The sequence below is a fragment of the Peromyscus californicus genome, unplaced genomic scaffold, assembly GCF_007827085.1.
Source record: "Peromyscus californicus insignis strain IS unplaced genomic scaffold, ASM782708v3 Scaffold_1__1_contigs__length_55948999, whole genome shotgun sequence".
In the NCBI taxonomy this organism is placed as follows: Eukaryota; Metazoa; Chordata; class Mammalia; order Rodentia; family Cricetidae; genus Peromyscus; species Peromyscus californicus.
In genome coordinates this window covers 49,151,104-49,174,328 of record NW_026294492.1, presented here as the reverse complement: position 1 = coordinate 49,174,328, position 23,225 = coordinate 49,151,104, and the positions used below count along the sequence as shown (strand labels likewise).

General features: G+C 51.1%; 1 protein-coding gene across 1 annotated transcript in view; it reads left to right on the top strand.

Moving 5' to 3' along the window:
- Positions 1-23,225, top strand: part of Vav1 (vav guanine nucleotide exchange factor 1) — a 51,739-nt gene that overhangs the window by 21,390 nt on the left and 7,124 nt on the right. The window contains exons 7-25 of the mRNA XM_052746785.1: positions 1,273-1,341; positions 1,500-1,603; positions 2,362-2,461; positions 4,348-4,443; positions 5,065-5,133; positions 5,280-5,366; positions 5,469-5,554; positions 6,312-6,444; positions 8,583-8,692; positions 9,404-9,505; positions 9,849-9,946; positions 10,033-10,055; positions 10,224-10,269; positions 10,943-11,079; positions 11,845-11,910; positions 14,329-14,360; positions 17,251-17,367; positions 20,754-20,841; positions 23,080-23,194. Of these exons, the coding sequence (XP_052602745.1) occupies positions 1,273-1,341; positions 1,500-1,603; positions 2,362-2,461; positions 4,348-4,443; positions 5,065-5,133; positions 5,280-5,366; positions 5,469-5,554; positions 6,312-6,444; positions 8,583-8,692; positions 9,404-9,505; positions 9,849-9,946; positions 10,033-10,055; positions 10,224-10,269; positions 10,943-11,079; positions 11,845-11,910; positions 14,329-14,360; positions 17,251-17,367; positions 20,754-20,841; positions 23,080-23,194 (1,678 nt within the window). The remainder of the gene's footprint in view (positions 1-1,272; positions 1,342-1,499; positions 1,604-2,361; positions 2,462-4,347; positions 4,444-5,064; positions 5,134-5,279; positions 5,367-5,468; positions 5,555-6,311; positions 6,445-8,582; positions 8,693-9,403; positions 9,506-9,848; positions 9,947-10,032; positions 10,056-10,223; positions 10,270-10,942; positions 11,080-11,844; positions 11,911-14,328; positions 14,361-17,250; positions 17,368-20,753; positions 20,842-23,079; positions 23,195-23,225) is intronic.

The following is a 23,225-nucleotide window of genomic DNA, read 5'->3' as shown; positions in this document are numbered from 1 at the left end:
CTGCCTCAGCTTCCTGAGTGTTGGGATGAGAAGCATGTGCCACCACCCCTGGCTCCATTGTTAAAAAAGCCAGCTTAATAGAGATGGATAAATGCACCAAAAAAACCCACTCAGTCAGTTGTTAAATCCAGGGATGGGCAGCCAATGCCACTGTCTAATTATAGAACATGCTACTGCTCTAGACAGACAAACTATACACCTCAGCTGTCACCTTTCAGTTTTCCATTCTCCCCGACCCCCAGGATCCAGGAGTCCACTTTCTGTCTCTGGATTCCCTTGCTCTGGACATTTCCTGTTGAGAGCCCCACACTGTGTGGTCCTTTTTGAGTCTGGTTCCCTCACCCAGCACAATGTCTGTGGGGTCCCTCCACACGTGTCAGAGCCTGTTCATTGCTGAGTAATATTCTAGCGTGTGGAAGGACCATACTTGGTCTGTCGCCTGCTGGTGGACTTTGATGGTGTCCGCTTTGGGGCGATTGGTGATAACTCTGCCTTGGAACAGTTGGAGACAATTTTAGTATGGACATTCCCTTTCTTTTGATTTTTTAATTACATTTATTCATTTTATCACTATGTAGCCCAGCTGGCCTAGAAGCATTGGAATGACAGGCACGTGTCATGCCTGGCTCTCCATGTCTTTTGTCTCTTTCTGTCTGTTTATCTGTCTTTCTTCTGTTTTTCTTGCTCACCCTTCCCTCCCCCATTCGTGTGTGTCTCAATCTCTAATTCTCTGCCTGTCTCTAGTTCTGTTTCTGCCCATCTCTATGTTTTGTTGCTCTTGAACTGCCCCCCCCCGTGCTTGCGTGTGTGTGTGTGTGTGTGTGTATGTGTGTGTGTATATGTGTGTGTGTATGTGTGTGTGTATATGTGTGTGTGTATGTGTGTGTGTATATGTGTGTGTGTGTATGTGTGTGTGTATATGTGTGTGTGTGTATGTGTGTGTGTATATGTGTGTGTGTGTATGTGTGTGTGTATATGTGTGTGTGTGTATGTGTGTGTGTGTGTGTGTGTGTGTGTGTGCGCGCGCCTCTATTCCTATCACTATGCAGGTGCCTGTGTCTTTCTGTACTATCTCTGTTTTTGTCTCCATCTCTTTCTCCGTCTGTCAGTCAGTCTGTCTGTCTCTTCCTTGCTGTTTGTCTGTGTTGTTGCTGTCTCTCTGTGTCTGTTTCTTGCTGTTTGTGTGTCCCCTGCCTCATCCTTTTTTTCTGTCCCTCTGGGCGAGCTGGATGGAGGATCCTCTTCGTCTTACGCTCCCTCCCCTCTCCTCAGCACTTCATGAAGCCCTTACAGCGATTCCTCAAGCCTCAAGACATGGAGACCATCTTCGTCAACATCGAGGTGAGCCGGCGGATCCCCAGACCTCTTTGCCTCTTTCCAAGGAGATAATCTCTGAGCCTCACCTGCCCTGGACCACGGGTGCGGCTCTCTCCTCTCCTGCTGCTGCGTCTGTGCCCGGGCTCCAGCCCCATCTTTCCTTCCTTTTCCCCTTGGGGTAGGAGCTGCTCTCCGTGCACACCCACTTCCTGAAGGAGCTGAAGGATGCCCTGGCTGCCCCAGGAGCAACCATGCTGTACCAGGTCTTCATCAAGTATAAGGAGAGGTGAGACGTGGCTGACCAGACCCTGGAGATCACAGCCATGCCAGAGCACAAGAGACATTAGAGAACAATGGGCAGGGTTCTTCACTGAATGGGGGATGAAGGCTGAGTGAATCCAGGACTTGGGGGATTCCAGGTGGAACCTCTACCCCTGACCACGCCCCCATCCCCTCACTGGGGGATTCTAGGCGGGGCTCCACCCTGACCACGCCCTTAGCCCCTCACTGGGGGATTCTAGGCGGGGCTCCACACTGACCACGCCCCAGACCCTCACTGGGGGATTCTAGGCGGGGCTCCACCCTGACCACGCCCTTAGCCCCTCACTGGGGGATTCTAGGCATGGCTCCACCCCTGAGCCACACCCCTAGCTGGCTTTCCCAGCTCTTGTTTAATTTTTACTTCTGCTGTGTGTCACTGGGAAGCTTCTGCTTCCTCATCCTGTTCAGGGTTACAATAAGGATTGACTAAACCATTGTATAAGGTACTTAGAACAGGGGCTGGCACACAGTTGGTGCACAATAATTGTGAAGTCAACAACCGTTGGGCACAGACTGTATGCAACAGTTTGGTAAGAGCCTCAGCTGCACGCTACCGTTTACTGTTAAAGTAACCCTCCGGGAGGTATTGCTGCCAGGCCTGTGTTACAGATGAGGAAACTGTGGCTCGGGGTTATGCGTTTGGGATGAATGAGGCCAGAATGGGTGCTTAGATATCTCTGACCTCATAATCACCCTTCCACGGTGTCCCACCCTGGCCCACAGGTTCCTTGTTTATGGCCGTTACTGCAGTCAGGTGGAGTCGGCCAGCAAGCGCTTGGATCAAGTGGCCACAGCGAGGGAGGATGTGCAGATGAAGCTGGAGGTGGGGCTGTGCCGCCCTGGAGGGATTTCCCCTCTCTGCTTTATGGGTCTTGGGGAGCTCGGGACAGATGGAGTTGGGCCCACTTTGCAATTTACAATCTTTTGTACATGAAGTGTGCACATGCATATGTGTCTGTCTGTCCATGCACGTGTGTGTGCCTGCTTGTGGATGTCAGAGGACAGCCTTGGGTCTCACCACCTACCTTGAATTTTGAGGCAGGGTCTCTCACTGCTCTTGAACTCACCTAGCCTGGCCAGCCTGGCCAGGGAGCCCCAGGGACCTGTGTTTCCCAGAGCTGGAATTACAAGTGTTCACCACCATGTGTGTATGTGTGTGTATGTGCAGTGTGTATTTGGAAGCCAGAGGTTGGTGTCCTCCATTATAGCTCCTCATCTTATATTTTGAGACACGGTCTCTCACTGAGCCCACAGCTCACTGATTGGCTAGACTTGCAGGTCAGACAGTTCATATCTGTCTGTCTCTGTCCCCTGCCAACTCCTGCCTCCCAGTGCTAGAGTTAGACATATGTGACCATGCCTGGCTGTTCATGTGGGTGCTGGGCTTTCAAACTCTTTATAATTGCATGGCAAGCATTTTTCCAACTGAGTCGTCTCCCCAGCCCCTAGCTGGGGTCATTGAGGGGAGAGGCTTCCAGAGGCCATGCAGAGAAAAATAGATCAGGGAAGATATGGTCCACAACTCTGAGCCCATACCCCAGTAGAGCCTTGACCTTGCGATGACCTGCCTTGACCCTGAACCCAGGTCTCACCTCACACTGAACCCTGGTTTTGGGATGATGCCCCAACTTTACCCTAAGACCCTGATCCTGGGAAAGCCCTGATGCCAAGACTTCGTCTTCATCTGAATTGGATCCCAGTGTGGCCCATGGGTCCCTCTCCCTCCCGCACCGGCTAAGTCCAACGCGGCCCCCCCCCCCCCCCCGCCTTCCCTTCCCCCACTCATAGGAAGCCTCTGTTAGCCCACAACATCCTCCCTTCCTTATTTCCTTGCTGGGAGATGCTGTACTTTGGGTGGGTTGTGTGGTGAAAGACATGGGAATAGAAAGCTACTCAAATATATATCTATTCAAAGTGTGTGTGTGTGTGTGTGTGTGTGTGTGTGTGTGTGTGTGCATATGCACACATGTTCATGTAGTGGCCCAAAGTCAACACTGGGTGTATACCCCTCTCACATTCTATCTTTTTAAATTTTTTTGTTGTTTATGTGGTGTGAGTTTCGCCTGCATGTATGTCCATGTGCACCACTTGCTGGCCGTGCCTGTGGATGCTGAAGGTGGCATCCCATCTCTTGGAACTGGCGTTACAGATGGTTGTGGGTCTCCATGTCGGTGCTGAGAATCCAGCCCGGGTCCTGTGCAAGAGCAGCCGGTGCCTTTGACCACCGAGCCGTCTCTGCAGTCCCTCTCTTACATTTGTATCTTATTTGTGTATGTGCTCTCTCTGTGTGCACATGCCACAGTGTGTCTGTGGAGGTGCCAGGGACCGGACTCAGACGGTCAGGTTTGTTGGCAAGCCTCTTTTCCTGCTGAGCCGACTCACCAGCCCTGGCACCTTGTTTTTCAGACAGGGTCTCTCACTGGGACCTGAGGCTTGCTCGTTTGGTTAGGCTGACTGGCGGCGAGCTCACAGCTGCCTGCACCAACACGCCCAGTTTATTTTATCTTTAGTTTTTGTTTGTTTTAACTGTGGGTTCTGGGGATGGAAGTCAGTTCCTCATGCGGCAAGCACTTTACGGACTGAACCATCTGTACTGTTGTCTGTCTGTCCTCCCCTGCCTCTCCTCCTCCTCCTCCCCTCCCTTTGCCTCCCTCCGTCCCTCCTGCGTCCATCTGGTTCCCATGATGCTCCTGTTTTCTGCCCTGCCAGGAATGTTCTCAAAGAGCCAACAACGGCCGATTCACCCTGCGGGATTTGCTGATGGTGCCCATGCAGCGGGTGCTGAAATACCACCTCCTCCTCCAGGTGCCGTCACAAGGCGGGGGCTCCCTGGCTGTGGCTGGGGGCTGCTCTAGTCTCCTTTTTCTTGTTGAGATGAAAACGCCCAGACAAAGGCAACCATAAGGGAGGAAGCGCTTAGTCAGCTCACTTTCGAGGTTATAGTCCACCATCTTGGGAAGTCGAGGCAGGAAGTCAAAGCGGCTAACCACGCCCACAATCAAGTGCAGAGCCAACTGAACGAATGGTCCCTCACTTGGGCTTAGAGCAATCTCTACACTTGTACAGGTCCAGGAACCAGACCCCGGCAGTGGTGCCACTCACAAGGGACAGGTCTTCCCACCTCTATGAACACAATTAAGACAATCCCTACAGACTCACACACAGGCCAACCCCATCTAGACAGTCCCTCACTGAGACTCTCTTCTCAGGTGACTCTCGACTGTCAGCACGACCTTTAAAATGAATCATTACAGCATCCTAAGCTGTGCCTAGAGGATAGGGAAGAGCTGGCTGGAGGGGTTGGGTGCATCAGCTTTTGGGTCATGTCCCAGCCTCTAGGAGGACCTGGTGGGTCAGCATCAGTTGGAAGTTCTTCTGGGGGCTAGGGACAGGCCCAGGTGACACCTGACTCCTTGGTCCAAACAGGAGCTAGTGAAACACACGCAGGATGCCACGGAAAAGGAGAACCTGCGGTTGGCCTTGGACGCCATGAGGGTGAGGGAGTGGGTGTTGCTGGTTGGGTACCCAAGCTGGCAGCAGCCTTTCTGCCTCCTGGTGGGGGCTGATCCTCTACTGCCCACGGAAGGGGTTGGGCCAGGGGCGCAGGCAAGGAAGCCTGTCCTACCGTTTCCTGCCCACAGGACCTGGCACAGTGTGTGAATGAGGTCAAGAGGGACAACGAGACCCTGCGGCAGATCACGAACTTCCAGCTGTCCATCGAGAACCTGGTGAGGGGTGAAGTCCAGTGGGCCAAGGGTGTGGACCCATGGGCAGGGTGCTGATCCCCTTCTGGAGATCCACGGTTAAACTCCACTCTGCCTACTGTGTAGGACCAGTCTCTGGCCAACTATGGCCGGCCTAAGATTGACGGTGAGCTCAAGATTGCCTCAGTGGAACGTCGGTCCAAGACGGACAGGTGGGTGGAGCCAACTTGAACCAAGGGAGGAGCAGAGGGCGTAGGCAGGGCCAGTGCTTTGGTGGAAGGTGGAACAGAGTCAATTTGAGTATGGGGTGAGGCTTGGGCAGTAAGTGGCACCTGATTTCTAGATAGGTGGGCAGGTCAACATAGATTTGAGGTGAACCTCTGTAAGGTCAGAGTCTCTTATTTGTGAGAGAGGGTCTCACCAGGTAGCTCTGGCTGGCCTTGAATTCACAGAGATCTATGTACCTGCCTTTGCTTCCTGAGTGCTGGAATTAAAGGCAGGAGACACCATGCCCATATGAGGCCAGGTATTTAGACAGGCAAGTAGGTAGAGTCAACATGGATCCGGGATGCAGTCTGGCCAGGGGGCGTGGCTAGATGCCTAGATAGATGAGTGGAGCCAAGATACATCTGAAGGATTCTTGGTGGGGCCAGCTTCCCGAACAGACGTGTGGGCGAAGTCCCTAAATTTGGAGAGGAGCCTGGGTCAAGTAGAGGAATGGGGCCTGATTGATAGATGGAAAGGTTGTTGGAATCACTTTAACTGTCACGTGGAGTCTTGATGGATGTGTGGTTGAGTGAAGTCCGACAGGGCTGCGCCAACTCGGATCACGTGGGTGAGCTTGACTGAGTTGGTCAAGGTCAGGGTGCGAATCCACCTTGCAGGAGGGGAGAGGCCTGGGAGACGGGGTAGTCGGGGAGTTGGAAGGGTGAGGGGTCAGACCCGGGCCCCTGACCTGGAGGCTTGCAGGTATGCCTTCCTGCTGGACAAAGCGCTGCTCATCTGTAAGCGCCGCGGGGACTCCTATGACCTCAAGGCTTCGGTGAACCTGCACAGCTTCCAAGTTCGGGATGACTCCTCCGGGGAGCGAGACAACAAGAAGGTGGGCTCTGTCGGCAGGGCTGGTGCTCGGGCAGCTTGGCCTTGGGGCTGCCTGTGTGTGGGTGTGAGAGAGAGAGACTCTAACTTCAATCTTCTCATTTAAAAATTCTACTTAGTGTGTAAGTTGGAGTCCAGAGGCTAGCTCAGGGGCCGTTCCTCAGGGGCCAGCCAACACCTTGTTATGTTTCGTTTTTTCTTCACTGAACCTGGGGCTTGCCCCTGCGGCTAGACTGTCCAGCTGATCAGGATGACCCAGAGAGTTGCTCATCTCTGCTTCCCCAGCTCTGGGATTATAAGCATAAGACATCACTCTTAATACACACACACACACACACACACACATACACACACACACATACACACACATACACACTTACACACACATACACACACACTTACACACACATACACACACACACATACACACATACACACATACACATACACACATACACATACACACACATACACACACACATACACACACACTTACACACACACACATACACACACATACACATACACACACATACACACACATACACACACATACACATACACACACACATACACACACACATACACACACACACATATACACACACATACACACACACATACACACACACACAGTTTTTTTTGAGACAGGGTTTCTCTGTGTAACAGCCCTGGCTGTCCTGGATCTCGCTCTGTAGACCAGGCTGGCCTCAAACTCACAGAGATCCGCCTGCCTCTGCCTCCCGAGTGCTGGGACTAAGACTGTGTGCCACCACCATCTGGCCACTCCTGATATTTTTAATGTAGGTTCTGGGGTTCGAACTCAGGTCCCCAAGCACTTCATTGACTGAGCCATTGCCCCAGCCCAATGCTGAGCCTTTATATGTCTGCATCATTCATGAGGGTACTAGCATAGACATGGTGGTGGACTTGGCGGTGCAGACTTGTAATCTGAGCTACTTGGGAGTCTGAGGCTGGAGGACCTCAAGTCCAAGGCCTGCCTGGTTTACAGAGTGACTTCAGAGCCAGTCTGGGATGAGCTTAGCTGTTGAGTGATTGTGGGAGGCCCTGGGCTCAGTTTCTGTACTGGGAAAACAATAGCAAGTACAAACTAGAAACACAGACCTCAAGGGACAAAACAAAAAACAATAAAAAATTCAAAAACCCAGGCATTTTCCCCTCTGCCATCCCACTTACATCATAGGAACTAAGGATGGAAAGGAAAGGGATTCTACAAAGAAAGTAACACAGGATCCCAGACAGTGATGGGTGAGGGAGAGGGGATGTGGGCTGTTTACAAGATTCCACTGGTCAGAGTGTGGACATGATGTTTGAGTTGTATACCAGGCTTTTTCTTTTGCGCCACCATCCAGCTCCCAAATCACGACACAGAGACTTATTATTAGTCTTGAATGCTCAGCTCCAGCTTAGCTCGTTTTTTTTGGCTGGCTTTTTTAACTTAACCTGTTTCTCTTTATCTACTTTTTGCCTCGGGGCTTTTTGCCTTTTCGTACTTTTTTGCTGTCTCCGTGTCTGGCTGGGTGATGGCTGCCTGGCTTCTGGCCCTGGGCGTCTCCCTCTTTCTCTCCTCTCTTCTTCTCTAGTTCCTCTTGAGTCTAGATTTCTCCTCCTATTCATTCTCTCTCCCTGCCAGCCCCACCTATACTTTCTCTGCTTAGCTATTGGCCGTTCAGCTCTTTATTAGGCCAATCAGGTGCCTTAGGCAGGCAAGGCTAAACAAATGAAACACATCTTTACATACTTAAACACACATCCTTACATTGTTAAACAAATGCAGCATAAACAAATGTAGCGCACCTTTACACAGTCATATTCCACAACAGAGTGGACATCTCCCTCTTGGATCAGCTCTCTCTTCCTTTCTTCCGTCTCCTTCCTCCTCTCTTCCCTCTACCCCTTAGAGAATAAACACACAAATAATGGCTTGCTGTGTGGAAGGCTGTGTGTGGCTTTTGGGCTTATGGATGTGTGTTTGGATGGTCTAGACGGCCCTGTGTGAACACATCCATGCACATATCCAACAGCAGGAGTGGTTTGCTACCCTGAGGGATGAGGGGAAGGTGGGATGTGGTCCTGCCTTCTGCAGGGGGTTCAATCTGAGACCCATTTCTCCACATACAGTGGAGCCATATGTTCCTTCTCATCGAGGATCAAGGCGCCCAGGGCTATGAGCTGTTCTTCAAGACTCGGGAGCTGAAGAAGAAGTGGATGGAACAGTTTGAAATGGCCATGTGAGTCCCCTTCTCCTGTTGGTTGCTTCACTCTCCACACCAAACCAAACCAAACCAAACCAAACCAAACCAAACCAAACAAACCCCAGCAACAATAAACTAAAAACAAACAAAAACCCAAAAGATAAAAATGAAAAACCTGAAACAGCAGTAACAACAAACTAAAAACAAAAGGACAAAAATAAAAAACGAAGACCTTCTCATCTCTTTCTCCTCTACCTTCCATTCTTTCTCTAGTTTTTCTTCTCCCCTCTCCAGTTCTGCCTCTGTGTACACACTCCCTTCCCACATTTCCATCTGTTTCTCTCTTTTCATCTCCTTCTCGTCCTCTGCCTCCCCCCTCCACTTGCTCTTCATTCTGTTGAGGTGAAAGTTGTCTAACAAAACCCCAAACATCTTATAGCTACAATTCCATGCCATTTAACACATTAGAAATGTGTAATTGTCACCTCTTAGCTGATAACCCTGCCATCACCTCAAAGGAGACCCTGTACCCTGTAAACTATCACTCTCCGTCCTTCTAGCCTTATGGTACCTGCCCACCTGCTTCCTCTCTCTTTGATACTCACAGCACCTGACTCACAGTAGCCTGAAGGTGGATGCAATTCAAACATCCATGCATGGATACTGCAATACCTTTATTCTGTAGAATGCTCTTCATCCATGTATGGGATGACATATTGGTTCTTTGCTTTCAAATTCTCTCTCCAGCTCCAACATCTACCCAGAGAATGCCGCAGCTAATGGGCATGACTTCCAGATGTTCTCCTTTGAGGAGACCACTTCCTGCAAGGCCTGCCAGATGTTACTCAGGTGGGTATGTGGGAGATCCTGAGCCTTGGGCTTGCTCAGACTTTCCTCTGTAGAGAGAGATCCTTCACTGGTCACCTGCTTGAGAGAAGGGAAGCCCTACTGTGATCCATTACTCCTCCTCCACCTGTCTTCCTCTTCTCTTCTCCCTTATCCTTCTTTCGGATAGTGTCTGCCTTAGTAGCCCAGGCTAGACTTGGACATACTATCTGCTTCATCCTTCCAATGCTGGCATGACAGGTATGCATCACCACACTTGGCCTTTGCTTCCTTCCAAAGGACATGTGTTGATGGTTAGGGTACCAGTAACGCCCCATGACTCTCCTTTATCTCTCCTGTGTTCCAGAGGCACATTCTACCAGGGATATCGCTGTCATAGGTGCAGGGCACCTGCACACAAGGAGTGTCTGGGGAGAGTGCCTCCGTGTGGCCGCCATGGGCAAGGTATTTCTCGGCCAATGTGAGGGAGGTGGGCTTGCTTCTCTGTGGGGGGATTTTCTTTCTGAACTATGCACTTTTCCCTTCCGTAGATTTCTCAGGCACTATGAAGAAGGTAAGATCCAATTTCATTCTGTACTTGGGAAATTACAGAGGCTCATGAGAGAGGAACCAGGAGACCCTAGAAGTGGGCATCACCGTCCTTGGCTGGACAAGGACAGTGAAGAGCTAAGGAGTTGCCTGGCTGGAAATAGGTGCCTACTTTCTTTATCTCTCCTTCTAGGACAAGCTACATCGAAGGGCCCAGGAAAAGAAAAGGAATGAACTGGGTGAGTGTGCAGAGTGCGATGAGGGGAGCAACTGGATGCTACTCCAGGAGGGGGAGGAGGCTCCACCCTGACCACGCCCCCAGCCCCTCACTGGGGGATTCTAGGCGGGGCTCCACCCTGACCACGCCCCCAGCCCCTCACTGGGGATTCTAGGCGGGGCTCCACCCTGACCACGCCCCCAGCCCCTCACTGGGGAATTCTAGGCGGGGCTCCACCCTGACCACGCCCCCAGCCCCTCACTGGGGGAATTCTAGGCGGGGCTCCACTCTGACCACGCCCCCAGCCCCTCACTGGGGATTCTAGGCGGGGCTCTACCCTGGCCACGTCCCCAGCCCCTCACTGGGGATTTTAGGCGGGGCTCCACCCTGACCACGCTCCCACCGGTCACTGGGGGATTCTAGGCAGGGCTCCACCCCTGACCACGCCCCCAGCCCCTCACTGGGGATTTTAGGCGGGGGCTCTACTTCTAGGCAGCTGTGTATGCATTGCCTAGTGTGTAAGCTGCAGTGGGATTGCTGGGATCCAGGGCAGATACACTTCAGTAGATGCTGCTCAGCTTGAGTTCCAGTTTCCCCACACTCTCACCACCACTTGGTACTATCAGTCTTTCTCATCTTAGACACAGCTGTGAGTGTTCTGTTAGCCATGTTGTTCTGTCTCCTTCCACCTCCAGGCCTGCCTAAGATGGAAGTGTTTCAGGAGTACTATGGGATCCCTCCCCCACCTGGAGCCTTTGGAGTATTTTTGCGGCTCAACCCTGGGGACATTGTGGAGCTCACTAAGGCAGAGGCTGAACACAACTGGTGGGAGGTATGGACTGTGGCTGCAGGAGTGAGGGGCAAGGCATGGAGTTATAAGTACAGGTGACATGGAGGGGTCAGGGCCCAGCCCCTGGAGTTGCTTCCAGAGGAGTACAAGTGTAGACGAGGTCATGGTTATGGGTGCAGGGAACCTGAGGGAGTGGGGCCACAGTCTCATGAGTTTCTGGAGTGGGTCCCTGTGGGATAGGTATATGAGTGGAGATATCCAGGGATGACCACCTCCCTGGGAGCATAAGGCCACCACAATATCTTTAATTCTATGGATTTGATTTTTTTTTTGTGGTGCTGGGGTGGATCTTGTGGGCTTCAAGGGTGCTAAGCAACTCTATCTGCTGAGCCATACCCTAGCCCCTCAGTGGGGGATTCCAGGCGGGAGCTCCATCCCTGACCATACTCCTCTATCTGCTGAGCCATACCCTAGCCCCTCAGTGGGGGATTCCAGGCGGGAGCTCCATCCCTGACCATACTCCTGGCCCCTCACTGGGGATTCTAGGTGGGGGCTCCACCCTGGTCAAGTCCCCAGCCCCTCACTGGGGGATTCTAGGCAGGGCCTCTACCTCTGAAATATGTCCCTGATTCCTCATGGTGAGTGAGAGATGAATAAACATGGTATCCATTGAGAGGAGAAATGGATGTATGCATGCAGGTGAGTGCATAGTCTCTCTGTCTGTCTGTCTGTCTCTCACTGTCTCACACACATGTGCAAATGGATACCTATAAATTCTGCTCATGCTTTTGTCTCCTGCATTTTTAGGGAAGAAATACTGCTACTAATGATGTCGGATGGTTCCCCTGTAACAGAGTGCGTCCCTACGTCCACGTGAGTGCCTCAATTCGGGATTGTGAGGGTCAAGGGTTCAGATAGAGGCCTGGCGGATGAAACCAACCAGGGAGGTCACCTTGAGAATCCCTCATGCATCATCTATGTATCCATCTGTCATGCCCCTACCCATCCTGTCCGTCATGGCAGGTCACACCTTGCCAAACCGAGGCTTTGTCTACTCCACTGAGCCACCTTAGAGTCAGCATATGATTGCTGATTGTGGAAGCTTCTTGCTTTTTCTGTGAAATAACTTGCACTTTTCTTGGGGTGTTGTATGGGGCAGGCAGGGGCCCAGAAGGTGGGCCAGTCCCTGGCTTATTTCCTAAGCACTAAACGGAGTCCTGTGAAGGCATCATGGCCTCCTTCTTCTGGCCACTCTCCTGGCGGATAGAGCTGTCATTTCTTCTCAGTGGTTCCATGTTCATTGTTATTTTTTCTTTTTCTTCTAAAAATACAATTTTTAAAATCAGTTCTTAGAGCATTTTGTACATACACACAATATATTTTCACCATATTCCCCCACCATTCATGCCCTTAATTCCTCTCAAATCCACTCCTATCCCTACCAACTTTGTGTTCTTTTTGTTTGTTATTTTAAAATTAACCCAGAGTTCAATTTGTGCTGCCCATACACTCATGGGTGTGAGGCCATTGACTGGAGCTTGGCTCATCTACCAGGGGCCACAGCCTTAAGTTCAGTAGTTTTGATTCACTTTTAAAATAGTGCATGTTACAGTCATTTATTTTGTATGTGTGTGGGTGTGGCTCCCATGGCTTACGTGTGAAGGTTGAAGGACACTCGTGGGAGCTGGTTCTCCTCTTCTGCTATACAGATCCTGGGGATTGAACTTGGTGGTCAGACCTGTGGGCAAGAATCTTTTCTCACTGACCGTCTTGCTAGCCCTAAATTAACTCCCAGTTAGCATCAAAACAATGGGCTTCCTAATGACGATTTTCTGTTTACAACATTGTCTTTTGTTCACATTTACCCCCAGCTGCCTTCCCTTCCCTCCTCCCCTTCCTGCTGTTCCCGATCTTCTTCCAGAACAGTTCTCTTTTACTTTCATGCCACATATATATGCCCTCGGTGTGAACTTAAAATTTTGAAATGTCAAATTATGTTATGAGTTTCAAACTCCGTTGTTCCTTCCTGATTGGGTAATACTGATTGGTCATCTCAAGGTCTAGGGCATGGCACAAGGGTGGAGTCCTCCTCTAGAATTCCATAGTGAGGGGCTGGGGGCGTGGTCAGGGTGGAGCCCCGCCTACAATCCCCCCAGTGAAGGGCTGAGATGTAACTAGGGTTTAGAGTACTTGCTTTTTATGTACAAGGCCCTGAATCCATCCCCATCACTCCCGACAAATTCTAAACAATAACAAATATACATCATTTAGGTTTGAAAATACAGCTGAGTGGTGGACAGCTTGCCTAGGAAGCACTGTCCCTTTTCTCTATCCACGTGTCCACCACGTACCCATCATTGCTGGAAGGCATGATTTCTATGATCTGCGCAAGTCAGAAAATCCTCCTTCAATATAGTTTTAAGTGGGGGTACTCACTGCATGCAGCCACGGGATTCATAAAGCCATTGTCAGACATGTGTGCCACGTTGTTTGACTGTTTTCACCCCCCTCTCTTTCTCCTCTGTCCTCCTCCTCCTCAGTCCTGCATCCCCTCTTTCCTCCAGGACTTCTCCCTCCTCCTTCCATGTCCTCTGTAGACCTGCCACTTTATGCATCTGTCATATTGTGTAGACTTTCGTCCACCATTGAAGGAAGGGAACACCATTCCTGGTGTCCAAGTTTTATTTCTGTTGCTGTGATAAGATGCCTGACAGAAAGTGACTTGGAAGAGAAAGGGGTCGATTTCAGCCTGTGATTCCAGGTTACAGCCCATCATTGTAGGGAAGTCAAGGCAGGAACTTCAAACAGCTGTCACATCACGTTGACAGTCGAGATCAGAGAGAAACGACTGGGTGCACGGTCACCTACTCGCTTGCTTATACTCTGCTCAGTTTGTCTTCTTTCATATGGTTCAGGATCCCTGCCTGGGGAATGATCCACCTACAGTGGGCTGGGCTTCCTGTATCAGTTAACATAATTAAGAACATCTCCCACAGGCACATCATGGACAGCTTGATCTACACAGTCTCTCCTTGAGACTGTCTTCCCAGGTTGGGTCATGCTGGAAAGGTGGCCAGCACCTTTGGCTTGAGGCTAATGTATGTGTGTTGTATGTGATGTATAGACACAAGGGAGGTCACCTGGGTTCTAGTGTTATTTTCCCTTGAGTGGCACAGTGCCTGGAACATGGTACCCAAGCAGCAGATGCTAGTGGAGTGGATATGAGCAGGTGTCCCTGAAGTCTTCCAGGCAAAGGCTTCTCTGAGTCTGGGTTTTTGTCTGTGTTCCCAGGGTCCTCCTCAGGACTTGTCCGTGCATCTCTGGTGAGTACAATCACATTTTCTTATTTTAAAATGGTGTGTGTGTGTTGTGTCAAGGGAGAACTCAGGCTGAATGTGGAAGCTTTCAGGACAATCAGCAATTTATTATTTGGATCCCAAGCACTTCTGAGTTTACCCTGAGCCAAGAGCTGCTGGGGAGGGACTGAGGGGGGGAAGGAAGGTGACTCTGGGTAATTATTAAAGTCACAGTGACAGTAATGGAGGTTGCTGGTGATGAGCATGGTGATGTTGATCCTGATGATAGTGATGGGTAGTGTTGGGGATGATGGAAATGATGGTGGTGATGATGGTGATGGTGATGGTGGAGATGGTGATTGTGTTGATGATGGAGATAATGGTGGTGATGGTGATAGTGATGTGATGGTGGTGATGAGGATGGAGTTGCTGGTGATGTTGATGGTGGTGATGAGGATGGAGTTGTTAGTGATGTTGATGGTGGTGATGAGGATGGTGTTGCTGGTGATGTTGATGGTGGCGATGAGGATGGTGTTGCTGGTGATGTTGCTAGTGGTGATGAGGATGGTGTTGCTGGTGATGTTGACGGTGGTGATGAGGATGGTGTTGCTGGTGATGTTGCTGGTGGTGATGAGGATGGTGTTGCTGGTGATGATGGTGGTGATGAGGATAGTGTTGCTGGTGATGATGGTGGTGATGAGTATAGTGTTGCTGGTGATGTTGCTGGTGGTGATGAGGATGGAGTTGCTGGTGATGTTGCTGGTGGTGATGAGGATGGTGTTGCTGGTGATGTTGATGGTGGTGATGAGGATAGTGTTGCTGGTGATGTTGACGGTGGTGATGAGGATGGTGTTGCTGGTGATGTTGCTGGTGGTGATGAGGATGGTGTTGCTGGTGGTGATGAGGATGGTGTTGCTGGTGATGTTGCTGGTGGTGATGAGGATGGTGTTGCTGGTGGTGATGAGGATGGTGTTGCTGGTGATGTTGATGGTGGCGATGAGGATGGTGTTGCTGGTGATGTTGCTAGTGGTGATGACGATGGTGTTGCTGGTGATGTTGATGGTGGTGATGAGGATGGTGTTGCTGGTGATGTTGCTGGTGGTGATGAGGATGGTGTTGCTGGTGATGTTGATGGTGGTGATGAGGATGGTGTTGCTGGTGATGTTGATGGTGGCGATGAGGATGGTGTTGCTGGTGATGTTGATGGTGGTGATGAGGATGGTGTTGCTGGCGATGTTGATGGTGGTGATGAGGATGGTGTTGCTGGTGATGTTGACGGTGGTGATGAGGATGGTGTTGCTGGTGATGTTGCTGGTGGTGATGAGGATAGTGTTGCTGGTGATGTTGATGGTGGTGATGAGGATGGTGTTGCTGGTGATGTTGATGGTGGTGATGAGGATGGTGTTGCTGGTAGTGATGAGGATGGAGTTGCTGGTGATGATGGTGGTGATGAGGATGGTGTTGCTGGTGATGATGGTGGTGATGAGGATGGTGTTGCTGGTGATGATGGTGGTGATGAGGATGGAGTTGCTGGTGGTGATGAGGATGGTGTTGCTGGTGGTGATGAGGATGGTGTTGCTGGTGGTGATGAGGATGGTGTTGCTGGTGGTGATGAGGATGGAGTTGCTGGTGATGATGGTGGTGATGAGGATGGTGATGGTGGAGAGGAAGGTGTGATTGTGGTTCATGTGATAGTGGTGATGGCAGTTGTGGTGAGAGTGATAGTGACAGTAGTGGTGATGACAGTGATGGTGATGATGATGATTCTGAAGGTGATGGTGAGGATGCTGATTATATAGAAATAGGTTGCCTTATATATGCCACAATATATAAAAGTGTAGTTATAGATGTGTAGTTATACATTACACATAACTGTGTTATTCATGCTACATATATCATCATAATACACTCGACATGTAGTTACACACATAAATATGGACACTTTAGCGTGTATTGTATAAGGAGACAGATAAGCCCGTGAAAACAGCCCGTGAAAACAGCTCAGAGGACAAGAGCTGCTGCTGAGCTGGGGGACCTGAGTTCAGGGCACAAAACAAGCCTTTGTGTCACGGCTGGAGGAGAAGACTGATGCCAAGCTCCACATGCAACGTAACAGTAATAAAGGAATTCAAAGGACATAAGTGCATCACATGACAGTGTATTTGTATTTACATGCGTATTCGGTATGTTTGGGTGCATTCAGAATGGACTGCAGCCATCGCCTCTAGTTCCAGAACCTTCTTCCCACCCCCTAGTCCCGTTCCTACAGGAGGGATTCTCCTGACCAGCCCCACACCCACAAATGCCCTCCCTGCCTCTGGACTCTCCTGCTGTGGCCATTCCCCACGTGGAGTCCCACGCTGTGCATTCTTTGGTGTCTGGTTCTTACATGGAGCCTGGTGCAGGCCACACTGTGGCCACGCATAGGCTTCATTCCTTTTTCAGTTGACTTCATTTTTCTGGGTTTTTAAACATTGCATTAAATACTATTAATTTATTTTAAGGCTTCCCTTTACTTAAGTGGCTTTTTACACTTACTTTGCATGGTATATGTGTGTATGTGTGTGCATGTGTCTGTGTGTGTGTGTGCACGCACGTGTGTGTAGGTCAGAGGACAACTTGTGGGAGTTGGTTCTCGATTCATCCAGAGGACCCCCTGGATTGAACTCAAGTCCTGAGGCTTGGCAGCAAGCTCCTTTACCTCTGAGTCCTCTTGATAGCCTTCCCCTTAACCTTAGTATACAAGGCTGACACCTCACTGGGTTTCTACTCTGGTGCTCACAGAGATGAGTGTCCAGTGTGAGCTCAGGAAAATGCCTGTCAAAGCAAATGGCCAAATTCCAGGGACCCCCAAAAGCCTTAGCTGCACCCCAACCTTGCACCCCTTGGCATGACTGACTCAGGTGTGTCCCTGCAGGTATGCTGGCCCCATGGAGCGAGCAGGAGCCGAGGGCATCCTCACCAACCGCTCTGATGGGACCTACCTGGTGCGGCAGAGGGTGAAGGATACAGCGGAATTTGCCATCAGCATTAAGTAACTTCTCTCTCCCTGAGGCCACTGTGACCTGGGCTCCTCCCTCCCTGACTACGCCCCCTCTGACCTGGGCTCCTTCCTCCCTGACCACGCCTCCTATGAGCTGGGCTCCTCCTTCCCTGACCACGCCTCCTCTGACCTGGGCTCCTCCTTCCCTGACCACGCCTCCTCTGACCTGGGCTCCTCCTTCCCTGACCACGCCTCCTCTGACCTGGGCTCCTCCTTCCCTGACCATGCCTCCTCCGACCTGGGCTCCTCCCTCTCTGACCACGCCCCTCCGACCTGGGCTTGTGGAGCGTGTCTAGGCTTTTACTGTCTAAAAGTGTACACTGTCCACATGCACCTTTTGTTGAACTACTGCCTTCTACCGATTTTTACTTCCTTCCCTCCTCTCTCTCCCTTGTCTTGTTCCCTCTTCCTTTCTCCCCCCTCTGCAATTTTTGCCTCTACTCTTGCGGCCAACACTTTTAGCTTTGATGTGTGAATTAGAAGCTGTGGTATTTGTCTTCCTGTATCTGGCTTACTCTACTACATAACATCCTCCACTTCCTCCACGTTGTAAATGACAGGATGTTATCCTTTTCATGGCTGGATAATATTCCACTGTGTGTGTCTGTCACAGATTCTTCGTCTACAGACACCTTAGTTGATTCCGTGTCCTGGGTGTCGTTGATAGTTCTACAATGAATACAGGCTTGTTGGGATCACGTGGATATGCTGACCGTTTGTCCTTGGGACATAAAACCTAGCTGCCCCAGGACAGATCTCCTGGTCTCCACGCTGCACTAACTTACATCCCGCCATTGAACTGTGACTTTTACTTGCATTATTTATTGTTTGTGGGCGTTCACCCATGTGTCCACATGTGGAGGCTGCAGCAGGCATGAAGTGGCTGGTGACAACTTGCAGGAGTCAGTTCTCTCCTTCCGCCATGTAGGTCTCAGGGATTGAACTCACGCTGTTAGGCTTTGTGGAAAGCTCCTTATGCATTGAACCACCAGCAGCCCCCACCTGGAGTTTGTTCCCCCCACCCCACCCTGCCCCAGACAAGGTTTCTCTGTGTAGCCCTGGCTGTCCTGGAACTCACTCTGTATAGACCAGGCTGGCCTCAAACTCAGAGATCCTCCTGCCTCTGCCTCCCGAGTGCTGGGATTAAAGTCGTGCACCACCATGGCCCCGCTCCACCTTGAGTTTTGAAGCATCATTTTTCACTGAGAATAGGCTATGCGGGCTGGCCAGTGAGCCTGGGGACCCACCTCTCTCTGCCCACCTAGGACTGGGGTTACAAGTGTTACCCCACCTTGGTCTTCTTAAGTGGGTGCTGGGAATCGAACTTGGGTCCTCATGCTTGAGCAACAAGCCCTTACTGACTGAGTCACTTCCCCAGCCCCTACATATATCTTATCTCCTTGAGTTGAGGGGTGGTGTTTTTCTAGCTTAGCTTTTATTGTGAGTTTATGATCCCAGCAGACTGTGCACAGGCCTCGATTCTCTTTGGAATTTTGGCTGTGTCTTGTCTTGGTGACAGCAGCAATGACTGGAGTCAGTGTGGTTTTGATTTGCATCTGCACAATAGTTTCAGAAAAGTACCCCATGATAGGAGCTGGCGAGATGGCTTGGTTTGAAAAGTGCCCTTCAGATCACCTTGTGGGCCTCGGTTTGATCCTCAGCAGCCACTTAAAGCCAGGTCTGGCTGTGCCCGTGACTCCAGCCCTGGGGACTGAGAGGCAGGAGGATCCCAGGACCTCGCTGGCCAGCCTGGCCTAATCCCCGAGCTCCAGGTCTCTGGAGCATGCGAAGTGCAGATGTCTGTGGAGGGGCCCATGAAGCATGGGAAGAGTGGCCGCAGTACCAGGACCCACTCCACGCGTGCACGTGACCGCCAGGCGCAGCCGCCTTGGGTGCCAAACTCAACGCAGCAGCTAGGGAGTTAATTTGCGCTGGTCACTCCGCCCCTGATTCCACCTTTATTTTTAGCTTTGGGGTTTTCCAGTACTTTTGCGAGAGCTCAGCAATTTAACGAAAGTTTGTTTCCTGTGTGTGCGTGTACCATGGTGCACTGGGAAGGCCGGAGGACAGCTTGCGAAAGTCTGTTCTCCCATTCCAACGTGAGGGGCCCGGGGGTTGAGCTCAAACTGTCAGCCTTCGTGGCAAGCACCTTTACCGGCCATCTCAGTGACCCCCTCAACGATTAAACAAAAAAAGCATTTCTAGGGTTTTTTGTGTTACTTAGCTTCTCCTGTTGGCAGAAATGCCTGTTTTTCCCCTTGGTCCACCCGCCTCTGCTTCCGGAGTGCTGGGATCAAAGGCGAGCGCCGCCGCCATGCCCAGCGTCCCTTCCATTTTTGTTGTTCTGTGAATCACCAGGCTAACGCAGCCCTTTCCTTCCCATCCTTCCTATTCCACCATCTTTCCGCTGCACGGTGGACTCTTCCCTCTCTATTCGAGGACACTATTGTCTTCTTGCAGGCTCTTCCTGGCTTCTCAACACATCCCTGAGGTAGTGGGATTTACAAAATCCTGACAGAAGCCACTGAATGGAGAAAGGGTTTGTCCACCTCACGACTGGAGAAAACCATGGGGAAGGTGCCGTGGCAGGAGCGTGGGGCAGCTGGTCACATCACATCCACACTCAGAGGGCGGAATGTCTTAGAGTTTCTGCGGCTGTGATGAAGCACCATGACCAAAAGCAGTTTGGGGAGGAAAGGGTTAATCCAGCTTACAGTTCCACTCCATCACTGAGGGAAGTCACAGCAGGAACCTGGAGGCAGGAGCTGAGGCAGAGGCCATGGAGGTTGCTGCTTACTGGCTTGCTCCCCATGGCTGGCTCAGCCTGCTTTCTTATAGGACCCAGGACCAGCAGCCCAGGGATGGCACCACCCACAGTGGGCTGGGCCCTCTCTGTCAATCACTAATTAAGAAAATGCCCTACAGTCAGATCTTACTGAGGCATTTTGCAATGAGGTTCCCTCTTCCAAGATGACTCTGTGTCAAGTTGACATAAAACAGAGATGAGTGCTGGGTGTTCGGCTCGCTTTCTCCTTTCTTACTTAGTTTAGAACTCCAGTCCCAGGGATGTTCCCATCCACATCCAGGAGGAACTTGCCCTGTCAGTTAATCCCCTCACAGATGCACCCAGAGGTCACTAAATCCTGTCAGGTTGACACCCAGGATGAGCTCCCTCAGGGAGAAAGAAAACTTCTGTATAAGATGAAGAATGGGAGGCTCAGAGTGGCAGAGACCCCAGGAGGATGGGTTGGGCTCCCCATCCCTGAAGGAGTCCAGCTTGATTCTTCCATCCTTGGGGCTTGCAGCCTGGGTGGAGGCATGGTAGAGCTCCTTAGATTCGGGACTCAACCATCTGATTCTTCTCTCCCTCGCTTCAGGTATAACGTCGAGGTCAAACATATTAAAATCATGACATCAGAGGGGCTATACCGGATCACGGAGAAGAAGGCTTTCCGGGGTCTTCCGGTAAGGGCCGCTGCCCCCACCCCCACAGAAGCTGCCCAGAGCCTGTGCGGCACATGTCTGCACCCATGTCGTAGGGTCCTCACTTTGTACTTAGAGAAGCCCTTCCCAGGGAGACACTGACCATGAGCTCATCTCCCTAAGGACCAACGGTGTGGAAAAGACAGTCATGACATAATAGTGCCGGGCACTCTCGGGGTGTCTGTTAATGTCAAACAGGCTGAGCTGGGGAGAAGGCTCATAGATAAAGTGCCCAAGGGCCTCAGTCTGATCCCCAGAACCCACAGAAAAGCCAGGTGTGGTGGTGGTGGCCTGGAACCCCAGCCCTGGTGAACTATGACAAGTGACTCCCTGACTAGGCAACCAGGGGGCCCAGGCTCGGTGAGAGACCCTGACTCAAAATATAAGGTGGAGTGTGATAGACGGGACACCTGGAGGCAACCTCTGGTCCCCGCACGCATGCCCACACCCACACGCAGATGTGTGCACACTCACCACCGCCCCCTCCCCGCTGACTGGAGTCGGCCCACCCTCTGCCTTCCCGTTTCACAGGCTACCAGAGCCCAGATGGTTACAGGTCTCCAAACTGGCTCCGCATGACCTGAGCGACTGCCTGCCTCGTTGAGAATATATGAGCGCTTAGCTAGTGTTTGGTGTACTGTTAATGCTTTTTATCTTCCTCTAGGCGTTTAAAACTGATTGGTGTATGTACGTCACGTGGGCCTTACCCACGATCAGTAGATCTTTGAGGAAACTGAGGACACTGACAAATTCATAACTTAGCAAGTGTTGAGTCAGGTTCTTCCACCGTTACGTGGGTCTGGGGCTGTGGACAGAGCGTGACCCACTAAACCATCCTACCTGCCCCACCCCCAATTTTTTTTTTTCATGATAATGGCATTTTTTAGCTCGAAGTTCTTGAATGGGGCACTTTGTGGAACACTCTTGAATTTGGGCCCAACTGATTCTATGTCGTCAGCGTGAGCCATTTGTGGGAGAAATACCCATAAACCCAACAAACTGGGAAGTTGAAATCAAATCTAAAGTCTTTCACAGAGGCCAGATCTGAGCTATTGATCTCAGCTGCCACCCATGATTGTCTTGTCCCCACTGTGGGACCTGGGCGGAGAACTTAGTGTCTCTATTTATAGAATGAGAGAGGGCGGGCAGGATGGCTCAGCGGGTAAAGGTGATTACCACCAACGCTGAGAACCTGAGTGTGACCCCTGGAACACACATGGTGGAAGGTGAGAACTGGGTCCTGAAAGTTGACCTCTGACCTTCACATGCGCTCTGTAGCACCCTCTACCCCAAATAAATAAATAAATAAACAACAAACAAATAAATAAATGTAAAATGGGAGAGTTGTGAACATCCTCAACACTCAGGGTTCCCGGAGGCTTTGGTCATGTGTGGTGTGCATGCTGGCCGGTGCTTACATGATTATTAATTATAAAGGCATGGGCACTATGGGAGGCCTTGGGTTTGGTGAGCCTCTTTGGTAACCTCGGCAGGAAGTAAAATGAATTGGCTGCTTGGAGAACTGGCCTCAGCCTGTGGTAGTCTATTGTTGAGTTTGTTCATTGCTGTGACCGAACACATGGTAAAGCAGGTTTTTCCAGCTCACAGCTGGAGGCTGGGGACTGTCCTGGAGGGAGGTGTGGGGCAGGAGCATGAGGCATCCGTAGTCAGGCAGCAGAGAGCGATGGAGTTTGCTGCCCAGCTTGCTTTCATTTTTCTTTCTTTCTTTCTTTTTTTTTTTTTTTTTTTTGGTTTTTCGAGACAGGGTTTCTCTGCATAGTTTTGGTGCCTGTCCTGGATCTCCCTCTGTAGACCAGGCTGGCCTCGAACTCACAGAGATCCGCCTGCCTCTGCCTCCCGAGTGCTGGGATTAAAGGCGTGTACCACTACTGCCCGGCCTGCTTTCATCTTTTTATTCTCCCCGGGACAGCAGCCTTGGATGGTGCCACTCACATTCAGGTGGCATTTCCCACCTCATCTAACTGAGTGCAGCCATGCCCAGAGGTTTGTCTCAGGGTGAGTCTAGGTCTTTCAGGGTGATGGTCGATAATGCTCATGGCGGGGTCCCTTCCACGGATGGTCCTTGCTGTTCCAGTAGAGGAAGGAGTTCCCCGTCATAGTCAGCCGCCAAGGAGCTGTTTGGAGTGCAGACAGGGCTGGGCTTTGCTCTGCCGTGGCCTGACCAGCTGGGTAACAACTGTTCTGTGGTTATTCTTCCAGGAGTTGGTGGAGTTTTATCAGCAGAATTCTCTCAAAGATTGCTTCAAGTCGCTGGACACCACCTTGCAGTTCCCTTACAAGGAGCCTGAGCGGAGAGCCATTAGCAAGCCGCCAGGTAGGGGGACACCCCAGGCTGGGGGACTGCA